Source organism: Ceratotherium simum, chromosome 20 (genome assembly GCF_057802395.1).
Source record: "Ceratotherium simum simum isolate JZ-2026a chromosome 20, ASM5780239v1, whole genome shotgun sequence".
In the NCBI taxonomy this organism is placed as follows: Eukaryota; Metazoa; Chordata; class Mammalia; order Perissodactyla; family Rhinocerotidae; genus Ceratotherium; species Ceratotherium simum.
This window is the reverse complement of record NC_141919.1, coordinates 56196239-56217917: the sequence shown is the minus strand read 5'-3', so window position 1 is coordinate 56217917 and position 21679 is coordinate 56196239. Positions and strand designations below refer to the sequence as shown.

Genomic DNA, 21679 nt, shown 5'->3' with positions numbered 1-21679 from the left:
GATGACAGTAGGTCCAGATGTGAAGGGATTAACAGAGCCCAGGATGATTCCCAAGATGTGGAGCCTGAGATATCAAGGGATAGCTTTTATCATTAACAAAAGTAGGGCAATTTGGAGGAAGAGCTACTTTGAGGAAAAAACATTTGGTGGGTTATCAACCTAAGTCTACTTTGCAGGAAGAAGAGATAAATGGTTAGAGGTGTGTTTTAGGAGTTACTGGTGCAGAAGAGCTGAGATTAATCATCAAGTATTCCTCTGGAATGAGAGAATGCATATTTAGGACAGCAGAGGCAAGAGTGTTAGGGTTTTCTTCTAAGGTTGGAGGCAAGAAGCAGGGACAGTAGAGGACCCAAGATGTAAAGTGAGAATCAGGATAATTGTGCCCCAGCATCTAAGGAAAGCATGTTTGAAGATGGCAGAAGTCAACAGTGTAGAATGCAGCAGAGAGCACGAGGGCAATAAAGGATAACAAAAACTAAAATGCCATTCAATGCAATTGTTAGCTGAAATTTTACTGCTTTTCAAGGAAAATAGAGTTATATGCTCTCAGTGAAGAATGTCTGGTCACAATGTTACTTAAGGAGATGATGCTATTTCTTATTCCTTTGGAATTCTGCCCACCCCCACCCCACCCCACGCCATATTCTTAGATTTCCTGAGAATCTCTTTCTTAGTATAAAATGCTTTGTGATACTTTGTTTTAGAATTTAAAGCTATCTAATTTAGTTTGTTTTTCATTTTATGACATCTTTTAAAATCATTTGAGATGTCTTGGGATATCAGACATTTTAATTTTGCAAAGAACTCCTGTTATAATTTATTTTACAGTTGTTTCTAATATGTACAAATCTGGTAGTATAATTTGATTGGGTTTGTTTTATGTTGAGATTAAAGATTGCAGTGTTAGTAGCCACATTGGTTTTGAGAAAAATCTTAGGTAGTTTTAATGGGAAGAGAGTAAGAAGGACAAAATGGAAACGGTTTGAAGAAATTCGTAGATATTCAATGAAACCCTTTTTAGTGGTTTCTTCATTGGAGTAATTATTTCTGATGTTTGATTTTTAGAAAATCATTTCAAGAAGTTTACCAATCAGATTCTGGAGGATGGGAATCTTCGGAAGATCTGAGAAGTCATCTTGGACATCTAGAATCAGAACTTCTATTTCTAAGTGCGCTTACTGGCATCAATATAAGAAATTACTCCAAGAAGACAGAGGACCTAACAAGCACTGAGATGACAGAAAAGAGTAAGTGTTAATTTTAATCTAGAAGTGCTGTTGAAGCTTACCTTGTTATGCACATAAAATTGGTTGTCATATCATTGAATTAAAATTCTACAAGGTAACTATTTGAATGTGTGGTTGTGGTAGACTTGTTTTCCCAGGTGTCTGTTGAACATCACAGTGTCCATAAGACTCTTAAAAGCTGCCTGAGGGAGATGTTAAAGAAGACACAGTCACTGTCATTGAGTAACTTAGTATTCAAGTAACAGAGATAAATGATTATAAGAACAACAGCACCTTTAATTTATAAATCTTATAAAGCTGCCTCATGTACAGTGCTCTACTCCTAACAAACATGGCCTGTGGCCAAGATAAATGTTTCAGCAGCTGGACCATTTGCCAGAGGAGGGTTTCTGGTCCCAGTGACTAAGTTTTATTGCAAGGATCTGTGATGCACTAACAGGTAAGGGGAAGCCAATTCAGCTGTGCAATTGGATGTCAAGAACTTTGGACAAGAGTAACATTCCCTAGAGAAGGAATTGCTTTTGGAAATGCTTCCTGACTTTTCCACTGAGATAGCCCTCACGACAGAGGAGGGAGAGAGTGACCCTCAGAGGGTCTTGGGCAGAGGTTAGGCCAGGCACAAGACTTTTACTAGTGTGAAAGTCTCAGTCTTCCTAGTTTGAGTCCCAAGTTCACCCCATCTGTTGAGGTTCTTGGTGCTGCCAGTTTTAGAAAGCCCTTCTGACGATCTGCCATGGAAATGGCTTGATTCCAAGCTTTCCACATTCCTGGGTCTGCCAGGTCAGTCCCGCTTTTCCACATGATATCTAGATCATCCATCTGATTTCCAGCTTCCAAAATTAGGTTACTCTCATGTTTCTTCTTTTTGTCCTTGTAGAATTGTGCACTTCTAAAAATACCTTCGTTAGCAAAACTAGATGGTGATAAAGTCAGAGTAGTGATTATCTCTTGAGGGGTAGTGTATAGGCTGGGAAAGGGCATGAGGGAACTTTATGGGGTGCTTCAAAATTTCTATATCTTGATCTCACTGGTGATTACATGGGAAACACATATGTAGAAAAAACATCACATTGTACACTTAAGAATAGGGCATTTTATGCATTTAAGTGTATTCATGTTATGCCTAAAAAAATACTTTTGATATCATTTAGTAAAGTTTTGAGAGATAATAGGTAAATACATGGATCCAATTTACTGTCTTCATCTAGAACCAGGTAATGTTAAAAAAATGAAAAACATTTGACAGTTATCATGATTCCAATTTGTCTAGGGTTATACTAGCATATTTATGTTTCTTACCTTAATCTTTGGTATAATCAAGAACTAGAAAGTACAAATTGTCTTTAATCCTATTTTGCAAAGGTAATCAATTTGGTGCACATTCTTCCAGATATCTTCAATGAAAATACTAAGATACACTTTCACACATGTACTCACATGTATTATAGACATTCACACAAAATTAAACAATAGTTATTTGAAGAAAATTGTTATTTGCAAGCAAAATCTTTGTTTTTTTAATTTACAGGTATAAAGAAAGTTCTACAGAGACACAGATTATCAGGAAATTGCCACACAATTACATTTCAACTTGAATTTCAGATTCTGGAAATCCAGGTAAATTAGGGAGTATGTTGTGATAACGGAGATTCTGCTGCTGTGAAATAAAAAATTCCCACCCCCTAGCCTCCAGCAGTGGCTGAGCTGAGGAGGAGTTCATGAGCGAGGGCCCCCTTGTAGCACATTTGTGCAAAAAATTTTCTGAAATATAAATACCCCAGCAACTGCATGTGATAGGATTGTTGCTGAGGACGTAGGTGCTTTATTGGAGAGCAGGTAGCAAGATGCTCCTGGGCTCCCAGTGCGAGCCCTGAGGTCATGGGAACAGTCCTGGATGCTCTCTGAGTCAGCTGATATGCCAGCCATCTATTATGTATTAGTTATCTATTGCTGCTTAACAAATTTCCCCAAAATTTAATGGCTTAAAACAACAAAAAACATTTATTATCTCACCCGTTTTCCGTGGGTCAGGAATTTGGATGCAGCTCAGTTGAGTGTTCTTGCTCAGGGCCTCATGAGTTTGTGGTCATCTGGGACCACAGCCATCTAAAGACTGCTCAGGTTTGGAGGGTTAGATGCCAAGGTGGTTCACGGTTACTCCAGCAAGTTATGCTGGACTAGTGAGACAGCACAGGAGGAAGATACTTTTGACTAAGATTTTCACATAAAATCAGGAAGTAGACAGAATGGTAACATGCAGCCTTGGCCAGGGTGGTGCTGTACAAGGCTCAGACACCTTCAGAGGCTGGCTTCAAGAAGAGTGGGATCCAGGCATAATTTTGAGAACTGACCAGGGCTGGGCACATACTTTGATAGCAGAAAGCAATTTCAACCAGTTGATTTTGTGAGCTGGGCCTATAGGGAGTGTGTGTAGAGGAGAACAGGGAAGGGCAGGCAGGCTGCCTCAGCCTCAGCTCATCAGATAAAATGCTAAGTCCTATGGAAAAGCTGCTTGCTTGTGTTCACAGTCATGTGCCAGGATTCCTCATCCTTGTCCTCAGCCACCAAAACAGCCCCAGCTTGTCCCTTTTGCATGGGACAAGAGTTCATGTCAGGTAATCAGGACCCTGCCTCCTTAGGTATCAGACAGCGACCCTGACTAGTCAAGAGTGCCTGGATCCAGATAACCTGGGCTAGAGGATTTGCTTCTTGAGACCTCTTTGCAGGCCATGTCCCTGGTTGACCACTGACCCTGCCAGGCTGGGAATGGGCTGAGGATGTCTAGGCCCCTCATCTGATGACAGAGCTCCCAGCTTGCTCCTACCTCAGAGTATTCCCCTTCAGTACTGCCACGATGACCAAGAACATCAACAGTGTGGCATTGCCAAGGCTAATTGAGCAGGATATGACACAGTCAGGGGCACGGGGATGAGTGGCCCTAGGGGAGGTACACTGTGCCCAGGTTGGCACCAGGCCTTGGGGCCATGCACAGTCACCAAGGCAATATCGTTGTCCTGCATGACCTCAAAGATCATCTGCTGAAGATTAAAACAGAACATGGGCCCAAATGGATTGGTGTCATTTGGGATGAACAGCCCATGTCAAGATCCCAGACTTCTCTTTTGTGCGGGCCAGGAGCTCCTGGATATTGTCCCATTGCAGAAGGTTGCATAATCGGACCAAGTGTATTTTCTTTCTTTGTGGCTAATGTGATCCTAAACTCAGAGGTGATATACCAGTTACTCGCCTGTATCCTGAGCTCCATTAATGGGTCAGGCCTACAGTCCATGTCAGGTTAGTGGAGTCATAGGCCTGAGGTCCAGTTCCATGTCTGAGAGCATCTGCACTGTCAGTGTATACATTGCGCAGAAAACTTCTCAGAAGCAACCCAGTAGCCTTGGGGTCTTGCAGGCTGTTTCTGCTGTACGCATTCATCTTTTTCACAGTTGCTTCATGGGTTATCTGGCGAAAAGGTAGACTGTCGGCAAAATTAGGCTTGTTCTTGGGAGGCTTGTCCACAAGTCCATCTGAAAAGAGAGAAACTGTCCTCTGAAGTTGAGGTGAGCGAGCTGCTCAGTGGAGCTGTACACCCCAGGATAGGTTGTGCCCAAAGATTGATCGGAATGCTCATTAGTGGGGCTGTGGCCTGAGAGAGAAAATAGACTGCAATATTTTAACTTGTTTTTGTTTAAGTCGCATACTGTGGTAACCTTAAACCTCTGAAGGAAAACATCAAACGGTAGTTTGATCCTATCATGAGTCAGATCAAGGATGAGGTCACAGTTTGGGGACATTTTTTATAACACAATCTGCTTCTTTTTATAGTTTTATTTATTTATTTTTCCCCCAAAGCCCCAGTAGATAGCTCTATGTCATAGCTGCACATCCTTCTAGTTGGTGTATGTGGGACGCGGCCTCAACATGGCCGGAGAAGCGGTGCGTCGGTGCGCGCCCAGGATCCAAACCCAGGCCGCCAGCAGCGGAGCGCACGCACTTAACTGCTAAGCCACAAGGCCAGCCCTAACACGATGTGCTTCTGAAGAATGGCTACTGCCTTCCCAGAGGCATTCCTAGCATGAACTGGCCCTGGGCCCCCGTAACCACCGCAATGGCTTGGCTTACTGATCTTCGGTGGCCGCCCTGAGGCAGCACAGGCAGGATCGGAGCCACGCAGACCCTGCCACATAGGCCCTGCTACCCCTGCTGTGGTGGCCATGCTCCCTGCCTCCTACTGGGCAGTGGTGACACCAGCCCAGACCTCACCTCCCTGTCAACAGTATTATAAGCTGTTATTCTGATCCCCATACAACCAAAGCATGATCAAAATTTTTGTGACCGTTTAGTAATGGCCTAAAGTTATAGTGTTAGCTCACATGCTGAATGAATGAGAATTAGTTGAGCTGCACATGACAGACAACTTAAAAAATAAAGGTGGTTCAAAGTACTAGATGTTTACTAGTTCAGAGTACTAGCAATTTCTCTATTGCTTAAGTGAATTGTAGGGTAAGTGGTCAAGGGCTAGTAGGGTGGCTTCATGATCGTCAGGCTCTGCCATCACCCACGTGGATTCCAAATCATGGTCTGATTATCACTTTAGCATTTCAGGCATCGGGAAGGGGTGGGGAAACAAGGGCTCACTTTTTCCATTCAAGGACACTTTCTAGAACTTGTAACATCCATCATTTTCACCTGCATTCTGTTGGCCAGTAAGTTAGTGCAAGGGAGACTGGAAATGTAGTCTTCGTTATGTATGGGCATGTGGCCAGTGAAAAATTGGGGCAAGAGAGAAGTACAAATACTGGGAGTTTCTGTCCCATATGCTTTAGGGGATGCAGGAAAAAAAATCTAAGGAGAGCAACAGCTAATATTCTTCAAAAGACATAGAACACAGTAATTGATGAATCGCTAAAGACATGTAAGTTGTTGTTCACATTTCAAAGTATGTAGGTGATTTTGAATTGCTTGATTTTACTTAATTTGCTACAGAAAGAGCATGCTCTCCCTGTTTGTGTTAGGAACGCTCACTCTCTCTGCACCTTTCCAATTTTATGATTCTTTTTGAGGACCAGACTGGTAAGCAAGATGTTGGAAGCAACCACAAAAAACTCTCAAATCAGAAAGATTTTACGGATAAGTCATGGGCGGGACTCAGAGGTTTTCTGGGAGAAGAAAGGACTGTCTTATTTTTTTGTTGTTGCTTAGAATTCTGATGCAATGGGGTGATGAGAATTGTTTTTACATTTGTATTATGTAATGGTAAATCCTCACATATTCTAGGCCTGCTTGTGTAAGTACCCCTCTAGAAATATATCTCTGTAAAATTGCTCAGTTGAGGAGATGTACGTGTAAATTCTGATTGACAATACCAAATTGCCTTCTAAAATGGTTTTACTATTTCACGTATTGAGCATATATTTATATTTGAGAATTTTATATTTAAGAAAACAGCAGTGAAGGCATAGCAACCTTATGTGTTCTAAAACATTTTTTTAAACAAAATTTCCGCTAGAGGGAGATGTTTAGCTATCAGAAAATTAAAAAGTAACCTAAATAATAAACTATCTTACTTATAGAATATTGTTATAATAAAATCATAGTAATACAATGTTAGAACCAAAAATGCCCTAAAATCATATGACTAGAGTATTGGAACCCAAAGTGACCTTACAGATTATCTAGGTCAGCCCCCTTATTTTATAGGGAAACATACCTAGAGAGTTTGAATGATTACCCATGTTGGCATAGCTATTGTTGTCAGAGGTGGTTGGAACATACAACTCTGTTCCCCAGATTTACTGTCTGATGTTGTTAGCACTGACTATTTGTGAGGAGTTGCAAGGACTTCAGAATTAACATGTGTCAGCATTCACAGTCCATGCAGCATAATACATCAGATGGGTGGGAGTTTGTGGGGAAAGGGCAGATTAGGTATGTTTTCATAACTTCTCTCCATGAAACCAATGAAATGAAAAAATGATTCAAAAAGAGGAAAATTTTTTAATTAAAAAGAATATAATCCCATATCACAGACTCCAAAGAAAGTGTACCTGATATGATGACGTTTGAACCTAAGTGAAAGAAAAGACTGAAATCGGATACGGGGTACTTCAAGAGCAGTATATAAATTCTGCAAAGTTAACAGGACCCTTTTCCTGAATGTCTTTACCCAAAGTCCTTAAGTTGTAGAGAAGAATGAGAACTGCGAACTTAAGTTAAATGGACCATGGTAGAGAAGAATGTGCTGCTGAGACTCAGGCAGGAGCTTTGAGGTCAGGTTGTTTATAAGGTCCTCTCCTCATTTACCAACTGGAGAAGACTGACTTGGTTAGCAGTATGACAGGCAGGAGAGAGAGGGGGAAACACTGTCTTGAAGTCAACTTTCCAGTGGCGGAACAGAATCCACAACCCACCAAAAAGAAAAAAAAATAGAGGGGCCAGTAAATCATAAGCTTTATGCTGACAGGATTATTTGCCTATCCTAATGCCTGTAAGGCCAAAGTCCAACACACCCACACATACTCAAACAAAAGACACGACGTGCCTCTGAGGTTGTTTTTTCTTTTTTTAGTGCCAGCTATGTTGAGATACAACTCACATACCATATAATTCATACATTTAAAGTATACATTCATTAGTTTTTAGTATATTCACAGAGTTGTGCAACCATTACCACATCAGTTTAGGACATTTTTATCACTTCAAAAAGAAACCCCATCTTCTTTATCACCTCTCAGTCCCCCTCCTTCTGCCCAGACCTAAGCAATGGTCATCTGTCTTCTGTTGCTGTGGATTTGCCTGTTCTGGACATTTCATATAAATGGAATCATATCATATGTGGTCTTTTTGACTGGCTTCTTTCACTTAGCATAATGTTTTCAAGGTTCATTCATGTTGAAGTGTGTATCATTACTTCATTTTTTTTCTTTTTTTGGCTGAAAAATATTCCATTGTGTGGATATATCATGTTTGGTTCATTCGTTCTTCAGTTGAGAGGCATTGGGGTTTTTTTTCACGTTTTGACTCTTATGAATAATGTTGCTATAAACATTCATGTACAAGTTTTTTTGTGTGTGTGTGTTTGTGTTAGGAAGACCAGCCCTGAGCTAACATCCAATGCCAATCCTCCTCTTTTTTTGCTGAGGAAGACTGGCCCTGGGCTAACATCCGTGCCCATCTTCCTGCACTTTATGTGGGATGCCGCCACAGCATGGCTTAACAAGCAGTGCGTCGGTGCACACCCGGGATCCGAACCGGCGAACCCTCGGGCCACCGCAGCAGAGCACGTGCACTTAACCGCTTGCGCCACCGGGTCGGCCCCCATGTACAAGTTTTTAAGTGGACGTATGTTTTCCTTTTTCTTGGGTTTATATCTAGGAGTAGAATTACTGAGTCACATGGAACTACCAGGTGATAACTAATGATGTTGAACATCTTTTCATATACTTATTGGCCATTTGTGTATCATCTAAAGAAATATCTGTTGAGATCCTTTGCCCAGTTTTTAATTTGGTTATTTGTCTTTTTATTATTGAGTTGTAAGAGTGCTTCTGGAATTTCTATTTCTGATTAGATATGGTGGTAGAGGCTCACAGACAGCCTACTTGAACTGCAGCTGCTCCTAACAATTCCCACTATATCCTCGAGCAGCTGAAAAACTGAAGATTATAAACCATCAATATCCATTTCTCCAGCAGCTCAGGATACAGAAAGACAAGTCAGATAGTGCCCAGAAAAATGGGGAAGAGTCAAAGAGTATCCACTCACTCTGTCCTTAGGAAATAGCAAAAACTGCTAGATCTCCCTGTTAACAGATATGACCCCTAGAATTCAGAGCACAAGGAGAATGCAGAGTTCTTTCATCATCATTAAGGACCTATGCAGAAGTACTGCCGTGAAAGGAATTAGTAAGAAAATGGAGATAAATTTACCGTGGAAGAATTAATCCAGGAAATAAAAGAACATGCTATATAAAAACTGCTCTCTCAAATGAAGCATTTAAAGAAAACTGAATAAGAGAAAGAGCGAGTTGAGAGAATAGAATGAATAAAGGAAGAATAAGATGATTATGATGCTGAAAACTGCATTAGAAGCAGCCAAGGGGCTGGCCCGGTGGCGCAAGCGATTAAGTGCACGTGCTCTGCTGTGGCGGCACAGGGTTCACCAGTTCGGATCCTGGGCGTGCACTAACGCACTGCTTGTCAAGCCATGCTGTGGCGGCGTCCCATATAAAGTGGAGGAAGATGGGGATGGATGTTAGCCCAGGGCCAGTCTTCCTCAGCAAAGAAAAGAGGAGGATTGGCAGATGTTAGCTCAGGGCTGATCTCCTCACAAAAAAAAAAAAAAAGCAGCCAAGAGTAGACTAGGAGGATAGGCTTGAGAGAAATTGCTTGTAGGAGCAATTGAAGGAAGAGATGTGGATGACAATGAAGAGTCAATACATGATTTTTCTAAAAGCAAGAATAGGAAAAAAGTGAAAGAGAAATTATAGGCAGATATATAATAGAAGAAAATTTATTAGAGGTATGGGAGATCAAGATTTGGCCACCCTGAAATATATCTCTTTACCTTGATTGTTTTCTCTGAGGGACATTGAACCTCACCCACTAACTGCCTGAAGAATTTGACATAGTAACTCCTTCCTGAAACAGATCTTCTATCTGATGGCTGTAATATAATGTAAAATAGATGTTACGATAGAAAAGGCACCAACAAGCCCATCTTATCAGAAGTTCTGTCTCTCTGGCCACATTCTCTGGATGGCCCTGCAAGGAGTTGCCAGACAAACATTTACATTTATAAGGGAAATCTCCGCTTGTAAAGGTGTCTCCCTCTCTGTATTGGGAAGAGGGGGGATGACCTCATTTCTAGAAACTTATCAGTGTGGAAGGTGAGGCCTTAAATCTGCATAATAACCTTACTCTTGTTTACTGTGCTTTAGTGGTAATCTCCTGTAACTGACACCTCCCACCCGCAACATCCTCCTTTGTCTTTAGCTGAAGATGGTATTTAAGATGAGAATTTCTGCTATTGTGTTGAGAACCGCAGTGTCCCTGGTTTCTCCCATGTATACATGTTATTAAACTTGGTATTATTTTCTCATGCTAACCTGTCTTGTTAATTATTTGGCCAGCCATAAGAACCTTAAGGGAAAGGGCAGAGGGGGATTCACCCTCTTCTCCAACAGAGTAAAGGAGAGAACCTGAATTTGCAGATCAAAATATTTAACAGTTTATTTAACAATCCTGATTATTGAACATAGAGCTGTTTTTCGCTTTTTGTAGTAAGTAGCACTGTAATGAATATCTTTATTCATAAGTCTCTGTCTTCGTTTCTTATTGCTTTAGGATGGCTTCTTAGAAGTCAAATTGCTGGGACAGAGAATGTGAATATTTTAAGTTGTGTGTTGTCAAAATGGTTTTATAGGTAAAAATGTCATCTCGTTGTTTTAATTTACATTTATCTTATTACTAGTGAGATTGAACATTTTTTTCCATATAAATTGTCTTTACCTCTGAGTTTTTAGTTCATGTCTTTTGCCTTGTTCTTTTGAGTTTTCATATCTCCTTGTCATGTTTATGGTAAAAATTTTCCTCAGTTTATTGTTTCTCTTTTAGTTATAAAGTTATTTTTTTATATAGATATTTTGAGTTTTTTGTGTAATTGTATTTGCTTTTTTTTCCTATTGGTGTTTGCGTAGAAAGTTCTTCCTCACTCAGTAATCATTTAAATTTTTATATTTCCTCCTAATATTTTATGGTTTCAGTGTTTACATTTAAGTAAGTTATTCATTTGGCGTTCATTTAGGTTTTTGGTATGGAGTAAGGGTCTGATTGTATTCTTTTAACAAATAACCAATATTTTCAGTACCTTTTCTTGATTATCTTTTCCTATTACTTGTTGGCATTTCATTCTGTATATTTTTAAAGTATTTTTGCCTTTTTATTTAAAAATTTACTGTGCTCTGATATATAAACTTTGTTTTCTTTATTTTAGAATAAGGAGAGTTTATCTTCTGTTATTACTGACCTCAACATAATAATGGAGCCCACCGAATATTCAGAATTAAGTGAATTTGTGTCTAGGTAAGATATTTTAAAAATTTATTTTTTTAGGGATTGTTTTCACTCGACATTTTTAAGTTTGCCTTTTCTTTTTTCTTTATAAATAAATATCAAAATATCTCTGAAAGCATAACACCATTATTATGGCTTATATTTAAGCCTATATTCTTCATATCTATTATTCTTTCCTTCAAAAAATATTTATTATACATTCACTATGTGCTAGGCATTAAAATGAAAATGTGAGCAGAAACAGATATAATCCTTGATCTTCATGCAATTTATAGCCTAGTGGAGAAGTCAGATATTAAATAGTCATAGAAATAATTTAAAATTGTGTCTGTGTTAAATGCTGTAGGGAAGAGTTACATATGCTGTTGAAGCATACATTAGGAATTTGACTTTCCGGGGGAACATGGAATGATTTCCTGAAACTTGAGCTGCCATCAGAAAAACAAGTGGGCGTAAACTAATAGCTTGTGCAGAGACACAATGCTAGGAGTGAGCATGGCATCTGTGAGCAACTGACAGGAGGCCAGAGTGACTGGAGGACAAGAGCAGGAGAGTGTGGTATAAGATGAGGCTAGCAAAGTACGTAAGGGCCACAATATGTGGGGTTTGGCATAAGGATTTTGATCACAGTCTGAAGACAATGTGAAGCTATTGAAAGGTTTTAAGCAGAGCCTAAGGAAGGCAGAGTGTGACATCCTAGAAAGCATTATTTTGGATGCTGCAGGGTGAAGGGATTGAAGGGGTGCAACAGTGGATGCAGGAAAGTCAGTGACTAGCCTATTAAAACAGTTCAAGCAAGAAAAGTTTGTAGTTTGGACTAGAATAATGGTAGTAGAGATAGAGAGCTGATACATTTGGGGGATGTTTAGGAAGCACAATTGAATGGACCTGTTGTTGGTTGAATAAGAGGGGTCAGGAGTCATTGACAGGGATGACTCCTTGATGATAATGATGGCATTTGTTGAAATAGGGAAAGTTGGAAGAGGACCATGTCAGGTGAGATTGTGAGTTCAGTTTGGGCATGTTGAATTCGAGTGAATTCAACTGAAACACTGAACTGAAAATATGAAGTAGACAGCTCAGAAGAGGTATAGGCAGGAGACACAACATTGGAGTTATCTACCAGTGGGTGAAAGTTAGAGCCTTGACCAGGAATGAGATTGTCTGTGGAGGGAATATAGAGTGAAAATAGGAAAGGGACTGAAACTGAACATTGAGGAATTCTAAAATCTACTGGCGGAATAGAAGAGAAGGATCCTGCAAAGGTGTTTAGAAAAGGAATGATTTGAGAGATGGGAGGAAAACTAGGAATGTGTTGTGGACCATTAACAACTGGGTTGACAGTTTTTCTTTCACATCTCTAAAGATATCCTTCTAGTGTCTTCTGGATTACATGGGTTGTGACAAGAAGTCTTCTATCATTGTTATTTTGTGTGTGTGTTTTGGGCTGCCTTCAAACCTTTCGCTTAATTTTGGTTTTCCTCAGTTTGACTGTACTATCTTTAGGGCGTCTGTGTGAAAATTCCCAACTGTATCTTGTCAAATACTTCTGTCTGTCCTTCTTCTTTTTCTTTAATTTAATTTTATTTGTTTATTTTTCCCCCAAAGCCCCAGTAGATAGTTATATGTCATAGTTGCACATCCTTCTAGTTGCTACATGTGGGACGTGGCCTCAGTATGGCCGGAGAAACGGTGCGTCGGTGTGCACCTGGGATCCGAACCCGGGCCGCCAGCAGCGGAGCGCGTGCACTTAACCGCTAAGCCACGGGGCCGGCCCTGTCCTCTGTTCTGCAGCTCTGATTACACGTATGTTGAAACATCAGATATATTGCCTCCGGGTTTGGATGCTGTATTCTATTTCTTTCACTGTTTTTCTTTCCTCTTTGCATTTCAGTTTGGATAATTTCTATTACCCTATCTTAAAGTCACAGCTTCTTTCCTCAGCTGAAGTCCACCTTGCCAATGAGCCCACTGAAGGAATTCTTCATCTCTAATATGTTTTTTATTTCTAGCATTTTCATTTGATTCTTAGTTTCTCTTTCTGCTGAAATTCGCCATTTGCTCATGCATGTTGTCTAACTTTTCCACTAGATCTTTTAACATATTAATCATATTTTTTTCTTTAATGTTTTATTATGGAAAATTTCAAATACATATGAAAATAATAGTATAATTAACCTGCACCTACTCATAAGGCACCTTCAACAATTGTCAATATTTTGCCAATCTTATTTCATCAATTCCTACACACACACACATTTTTAAACTTTTAACTTGGAGATATTTATAGATTTACAGGAAGCTGGAAAAAAACTAGCATACGAGGAGATTCCATACACCCTTCATCCAGCCTCTGACAGTGGTAAAATATTGCATAATTATAGTATACTATCAAAACTAGAAAATTGGCATTAGTAAAATCCACAGGGCTTTTTCAGATTTTACTAGTTTTTTTACAAGCACGTGTGTGTGTGTGTTCTCTGCAATTTTATCACCTATGTAGCTTCATGAAACCACCACCATATTCAAGATACAAGACTATTTCATACTCCTTTGTACTAGCTCCTTTTTTTCCCCAATTTTTTTTGTTGTGGTAAACTACATATAACATAAAATTTGCCTTCTTAACCATTTTTAAGTGTGCAGTTTAGTGGTATTAAATACGTTCATATTGTTGTACTACCATCACCACCACCCATCTTCATAACTCTTTTCATCTTGTAAAACTGAAACTCTACCTATTAAACAGTAACTCCCCATTTCTCCCTGGTTCCAGTCCCTAGCAACCACCACTTACTTCTGTATCTGTGACTTTTAATCATAGTTATTTTAAAGTCTCTGCCCAGTAGTACCAATGTCTGAATCATCTTTGAGTCTGTTCTGCTGATTAGTTTACAGTGGGTTGTTTTTTTCTTGAATCTTTGTCTCATAACTTTTTATTGAATGGTGGACATTGTCTGTGGAAAAACACTAGAAGCTAAAGCAGATAGTATTTATTCCCAGAAATGAGCACATTTCTTTTATCAGGGTGTTAGCATGAGGGTTAATTCAAGGTACTCCGCATTTGAGCTGGGTTTGGGGTTTTCGTTGCTTTCATTACCTTCAGGCACCCTGGGCTTCACATTCTTCTAGCAGTGAATTCAAATCCAAATTCAGTCTTTCTCATGCTTAGATAGAGTTTTGGGAGCTGGGCGTTTTCCTCAGTGTTCAGCTCCACTTTCAGCTCTCAGCCATCCCTCCGTGTCTGCACCTCTGAGGGGAGCCTTTCCACCCCCAGCAGCGGATGTTGATGCTTGTTGCTGGGTGTGGGGTTCATGGTGGGAACAAAGAGAGTTCTGTGTTTTCAGAGCTCGTCCTCTGGACCTGCGCCTCAGGGGTGGAGTTCCCCAGTGTTCCTGCTCCTCCACCCCAGTGCAGCCAGGCTCAGCATGGGTCTGGGGTTGCTCTTGGCTGGGATGGAGTTCCATGTCCCTCCCCTAGTGGTAGTAGACATAGGCTTGGTATTAGTGTAGGATCCTGGGCCCAGTGGGTTTCCTGCCTCTGCCATGGGACAGAGGGTTTTTGCCTCTGCCCTTCTTCCCCAAGCAGTGGATCTCTGTCGTGGTAGCAGGAGTGTTTTCTGCCCCTCTCCCAGAGTCAGATGGGTTTGACTTCTACTCCTCCCTTGGAAGCAAGGGATTTTTTCTTCCATTGCTTTGCTGCCTCCTCTTTAGTGGCTTAGGGTTTTTGCTTCCCACCAGAGAAGAGTTCTGGCTTCATTTTGTACCCAGCAGCAGCTGATCACCTCTTCATGCCTGTGCCACTGAGAGGTGCTCCCTCTGGGCTCCTGCCATGACCCCAGTCTTTCCAGTGGAGTCCCTTTGTGTCTGGGGTTCCCATCAGTTTCAAAATGACACTCTACCCCACATTTGTCCTTTAGGAATTTGTCAAAATTTTAGCTGATTTCTTATTACCCACTTGTGTGGTAGCTATTTCCCTCCACTGTGTTTAACCAAGGGTGAACAGTTTATGTGTCCTGTCTCTCCTTTGAGGGAGAAAAATTTTAATTTACTTGGTTCCCTTGTGACTCAGGTCTTTGGGCTCTTAAGGTTATGATTTTATAGATTATTCAGATTTTCCTTGATTTTAGGTTGAGAGTGGCCCTGTTTACATCCTGAGTAGAAGCAGAACTCTTTCCTGGTATTTTCTCTCTCTTTATATATTTGTGCCTATTCCTGATTATTCCTCAGATCTGTATTCGAGTTCAGTAATTATTTCTTCATTTTGTGACTAATCTGCTCTTAAACTCCCATCCATTGAGTTTTTTGTGTGTGTGTGTGAGGAAGATCAGCCCTGAGCTAACATCCATGCTAATCCTCCTCTTTTTGCTGAGGAAGACTGGCTCTGAGCTAACATCTATTGCCAATCCTCCTCCTTTTTTTCCCCAAAGCCCCAGTAGATGGTTGTATGTCATAGTTGCACATCCTTCTAGTTGCTGTATGTGGGACACGACCTCAGCATGGCCGGAGAAGCAGTGCGTTGGTGCGCACCTGGGATCCGAACCTGGGCTGCCGGTAGCGGAGCGCGCGCGCTTAACCGCTAAGCCACGGGGCCGGCCCCATCCATTGAGTTTTCAATTTCGCTGACAGTACTTGTCATTTGTAAAAGCTGTGTGGCTCTCTTTTGAATTTTCCTGTCTTTTTTAAATAAGTTATCTTTTTTTTTAAATGGTTGCTTTTCCATGTAATTATTCTAGATTATTTTCTTAGAAGTTTATTCCAGTAAAGGATAATTACTTATTCAAATTGTGTCTAATCTGCTGTTAAACCCATCCATTGATCTTGCAACCTTACTGTCAGGACTCGTCATTTTTCAAAGTTCTCGGTGTGACCTCTTTTGCAATTTACCTTTCTTCTCTTTCTTCCTCTCTTTCTTTCTTTTTTTTTTAAATTTTTATGTATTTAAATTAACATATAATAAAATTGACTTTTTTGTCATAGAAGTCTTATCAATTTAACACAAATATAAATTCATGTAACTACCACTGTAATCAAAATAAAGAACAATTCTATAATACCAAAAAAACTCCCTCATGCTGCCCTTTTTAGATATGACCCTGACTCCCACTCCTGTGTCCTGGCACCATTGGTCTGTTCTTTGTCAGTAGAATTTTGCCTTTTCCAGATGGAATCCCACAGTTTTATAGACTTTGGAGTCTATAAAGACTGGCTTATTTCACTCAAGATAATGCCTTTGAGATTCATCCATGTTGTTGCATCTATCAATAGGTTTTTTTCTTTTCATTGCTGAGTAGTATTCTATTGTATGGGTATTTCACAGATTGCTTATCCATTTACCCCTTGAAGGACATTTGGGTTGTTTCTAGTTTTTTGCTATTATGAATAGAAGTGCTATAAAGATTTGTGTAGACATTTTGTGTGAATGTAAGTTTTCATTTCTCTTAGGCAGGGATGTGCACACTTTGATTCACAAACCACCTGCTTATTTTTTTAAGAAGCTTTACTGGAACACAGTCATGCCCTTTCCTTTACGTATTGTCTGTAGTTACTTTCATGGTACAATGGCAGAGTGAAGTAATTGTAACAGAGACCATAGAGCCTGCAAGCCTGAAGTATTTACTATCTGGCCCTTTAAGGAAAATTTACTGACTTCTACTTTAGGGTGAATACCTGGGAGTTGGATTGTTGGATCATATGATAAGTGTATATTTTACTGTGTAAGAAACTGCCAAGCCGTTTTCCAGAGTGTTGTACCATTTTCCATTCCCACCCAGCAATATATGAGAGTTCCAGTTGCTCCACATGCTCTCCAACACTTGGTATTTGTAAATTTTTGAATTTAGCCATTCTGGTAGGAGTGTAGTATATCTCATTTTCCACTTTACATGTGCTTGATTGCCATCTGTTTATCCTCTTTGGTGAAGTGTATGTTCAGATCTTTTACTCATTGCTTCATTGGGTGGTTTTCTTACTGTTGTTTTGAGAATTCTTTTTTTTTTTGTGGGGAGGACTAGCCCTGAGCTAACATCTGATGCCAATCCTCCCCTTTTTTCTTGAGGAAGATTGGCCCTGAGCTAACATCCATGGCCATCTTCCTTTACTTGATATGGGACACCACCACAACATGACTTAACAAGCGGGGCGTCGGTGCGCACCCAGGATCCGAACCTGCGAACCCTGGGCTGCCGCAGCAGAGTGCGCGCACCTAACCGCTTGCGCCACTGGGCCGGCCCTGAGAATTCTTTATGTATTCTGCGTACAAGTCCTTTGTCATAAATGTCATTTCCAAATATTTTCTCCCATTCTGTAGCTTGTCTTTTCATTTTCTTAACAGTATCTTTCAAAGAGCAAAAATTTTTTGTTTCAAGAAGACAGTTTATCTTTTTATATATCTGTTTTTAGTTCATGTTTTTGGTATGATGTCTGAGAACTTTTTGCCTAACCTCAGGTCATGAAGATTATCCTCAAAATTTCTAGAAAGTTTTATTTATTTATTTAGTTAGTTTTTTGGTGAGGAAGATCAGCCCTGAGCTAACATCCATGCTAATCCTCCTCTTTTTTTTCCCCAAAGCCCCAGTAGATAGTTGTATGTCATAGCTGCACATCCTTCTAGTTGCTGTATGTGGGACGCGGCCTCAGCATGGCCGGAGAAGTGGTGCGTGCCCGGGATCCGAACCCAGGCCACCAGTAGCGGAGCGTGCACACTCAACTGCTAAGCCACGGGACTGGCCCCTCTAGAAAGTTTTATAATTTTACTTTTTACCTTTAGATCTATGATTCATTTACATGTAATATAATTGTTGATGTGTTTGGATTGAGGTCTACCCACTTAGTAGTTATTTTCTGTTCTCTCTCTGTTTTGTTCTTCTGTTTTCCCTTTCATGCCTTTTTTGTATTATTTGAATATTTTTTAATATTCCATTTTAATTTGATTTTTTGCTATATCTCTTATATATTATATAAATATATGTGTTATAATTATATATAAATATACATTTTATGTATAATATATGTATTACTGGTTGCTCTAAGAATCATAGTCTACTTAAAGTTAATATTTTGCCACTTCAAATGGAATACAGAAGCTTTTACTAAATAGGTCCCTTTGCTCTCATCTCTTCATGTCACAGTTTTCTTGTGTGTTACTTGCTGCCTACATTGAAACCCCCATCAGATAATGTTATAATTCTTACTTTCTGCCTTTTTATGTATTTGAAGGAACTTAGGAGAAGAGTAGTCTGATACATTTATGCAGATTTTTACTATTTTTGCTCTTCCTTCATTCCTGATATTCCAGGTTTCCCTCTGGTATCATTTCCTTGTCATGTGAAGAACTTTCTTTAGCATTTCTTCTTGAGTAGGTTCACTTGGACAAATTCTTTTATTTTTCTTTCATCTGAGAATGTCATTGTTATGCCTTTGCTCCTGAAGGATATTTTCACTGGATATTGAATTCTGGGTTGACTCTTCTTTTCTTTCAGTACTTTAAAAATGTCATTTCACTTCCCTCTGGCCTCCGTGGTTTCTGTGGAGAAATACACTGTCTTTGAATCCTTGTTCTCCTATAGGAAATGTGTCTGTTTTTCTCTAACTGGTTCCAGGATATTTTCTTTTTCTTTAATTTTCAGTAGTTTGGTTATGATATTTTTAGGCATGGATTTTTTTATGTATCCTCTCTGGGGTTATATGAGCTTCTTGAATTTGTAAGTTTATGTCTTTTTACCAAATTGAGCAAGTTTTCAGCCATTATTTCTTCAAATATGTTTTTTGCTCAGCGCTTTTTCTCCTCTGCTCCTGGGCCTCTGAAGACATGAATGTAAAAACTTTTGTTGTTGTTCCACAAGTCCTTGAGGCTCTGTTGATTTTTTTCAGCCTTTTCCTTCTGTGTTACTCAGATTGGATGGTTTCTGTGTACTCACCACCGCCATCGGGAATCAAACAGTTCCAGCAGTGCAGAAAATCCCTCACACTCGCCCTTTATGGTCACAGCCTCCCCCACTCTTACCCCCTGGTTAACCTGCTTGATCTTTATGACTAGAGTGTCACCTTTTACAAAATGTCGAGTAAATAAAATCATAGTGTGTAACCTTTTGAGACCGGCTTCTTTACTTGGCATAATGCCTTTGAGATCCATCCATATTTTCACTTCTGAGTAGTATTCCATTGTAGACACTAGCTTGTTTATCCGTTCACCTGTTGGAGGACATTTGGGTTATTTCCAGTTTTTGGTGATTATGAATAGAGTTGCTATAAACATTCATTAGAGATTTTTGTGTGAATGTAAGTTTTCTCTAGGGTAAATAACAGAAATGGGATTGCTGGGTCATATGATAAGGAGATGTTTAAATTTATAATAAACTGCCAAACTTTTCCAGAGCAACCATACCATTTTGCATTCCCACCAGCAATGTTTGAGAGTGACTGATAATATTTTAGTGAATAACTTCTGATATTCACCTGATATTAGATCTGATATTCCTAGGAATGTATTTTTAAAATAAACGTTTAGAATTTTTATTCTAAATTTCTTTCTGTGTTTTGCTTTATCCTTGAGAAAGAGACATTTGGAGTTATTTTACTTTTCTGACTATTCTAGTTGAAGTTGAAATGTGTCGCTGCCAACATTTTGTGAAAGAAATCCATAACAGCTGTTTTACATTTAGTGAAGTTTGGACTCTGCTTGGGAAAAATAGATAAATTACAATCACTCTTAAAGTTATAAGAGCCAGCACACACCCACACATTTTCTATAATGGAAAACTGTATATGCTGTAATAGAGTTGCCTTTATGGAGATGTAAAGGGGTGTGAAGGAATTGTGACTTATTGTGCTTTTAAATAAAGTACTTTCTTTTAAATTTATGTAACAGTCTCTTTCTCCCTCTCCCTGTCTCTGAGTATCTGGAGTGTGTGTGTGTTAAACTTTGGCCGTTGTAGTTTTTAAGATTTTTTCTTGGCTCACTCCCTCATCACATGATTAAGAGCTTATATTTTGCTCCCTTGTTTGATGGAGATTACAATATCCTGTCACTTTGGCCTGTAAGATCTAATGAAGTAACTGCTGCTCTTCATAGGCCTGTATTCTTTGGAGAGTAATTTGTTCTCTCAGATGTTAAGAAGTATTTGTAATTGACATCAGAGTAAGTTTTAACACTAAATCTCCCGTGTTCCCTGTAAAATATATGCTTACGTAGCTGTGTTAACGCAGCTGTTCTTTTATTTTCTTCTTTGTTTTCTGTGTGTCCTCTTTGTTCTTTTGTTCCTCTGTTCCCATTTCCTGCTTTCTTTTGGATTATTTAAATATTTTTTAGTATTCCATTTTAATTTATGTACTGACTTCTTGGCCATATCTGTTTGTATTTTTTTTTTTTTTTTTATTGTCTGCTAGAGGGATTGCAACATACATAACCTAACTTTTAACGGCCTGCTTAGATTTAACACTTTACCCCTGCAAGTACAGTCTGGAAGCCTTATAACCTTAGAGGTCTTTTCCGTCTCTGCTTCATGTTGTAGTTTTCATGTGAATTACACTCATATCTATGCCCTGAAAACCCCATCAGATGATGTTATGATTTTTTACTTTCAACCATCATACATAATGTAAAGAACTTAAGAGAAGACTAATAGTTTGTTATATTTACTCAGATTTTTACCATTTCTCTGGTTCTTCCTGATGGAACCTTTTTAGAAGAAAGGCATATATCATGGCTCTATTCTCCTAAATACTTTGGTGTGCATTTCTGAGAATAGAGGTATTCCCTTACTACTCGTAGTACAGTGATGGACTTCGTAAATTGGCATTGATGTAGTATTTTTATCTAATTTGCCATCCATATTCAGATTTTGTTGGTTGGTCTAATAATGTCCTTTATTGCATTTGCTTTTCTCCTGCAGTGCATGATCCAGTCTAAGATCAAGTATTGCATTTAGTTGTCCTGTCTTTATAGGTTCCTTGAGTCTGGAACAATTCCAGAGCCTTTCTTTGCCTTTTATGACTTTGCCATCTTTAAAAAATAGAGTTCTTCCACCTTTTTTTCCCAATAAAATGTTCCCTATTTTGTCTTTGATCTTATGATCAGTTGCTGTTATGTATTCTCAGGCAAAATACTGCCTGGGTGACATTTTGTCCTTCTTAGATGTCTGTCCTCATAGGTGATGATAATTTTGATCATTTAGTCAAACTGTTGCCAGATTCTCCATGGTATCATCACTGTTTTTTCCCTCTCTTGGCAACTCATAGGCAGTCTGGGGGAGACACTTTATGACCATGCAGATACTAAAATTCATTAAAACTTCTGCCTAGATTTAGCATCCCTGATGATTCTTATCTGATCCGCTCTTTACAGTGATGGTTGCAAAAT

At 39.4% G+C, this 21679-nt stretch overlaps 1 protein-coding gene and 1 pseudogene across 4 annotated transcripts in view; one reads left to right on the top strand and one right to left on the bottom strand.

Annotated features, from left to right (window-relative positions):
- CENPP (centromere protein P) overlaps positions 1-21679 on the top strand; it is a 211349-nt gene that overhangs the window by 9617 nt on the left and 180053 nt on the right. For all 4 annotated transcript variants that reach the window (XM_087444832.1, XM_004442744.3, XM_087444834.1 and 1 more), the window contains exons 2-4: positions 1066-1247; positions 2776-2864; positions 11241-11329. In XM_087444832.1, coding sequence (XP_087300958.1) covers positions 1066-1247; positions 2776-2864; positions 11241-11329 — 360 coding nt within the window. The remainder of the gene's footprint in view (positions 1-1065; positions 1248-2775; positions 2865-11240; positions 11330-21679) is intronic.
- LOC147914474 (phagosome assembly factor 1 pseudogene) lies at positions 4552-11156 on the bottom strand (annotated as a pseudogene).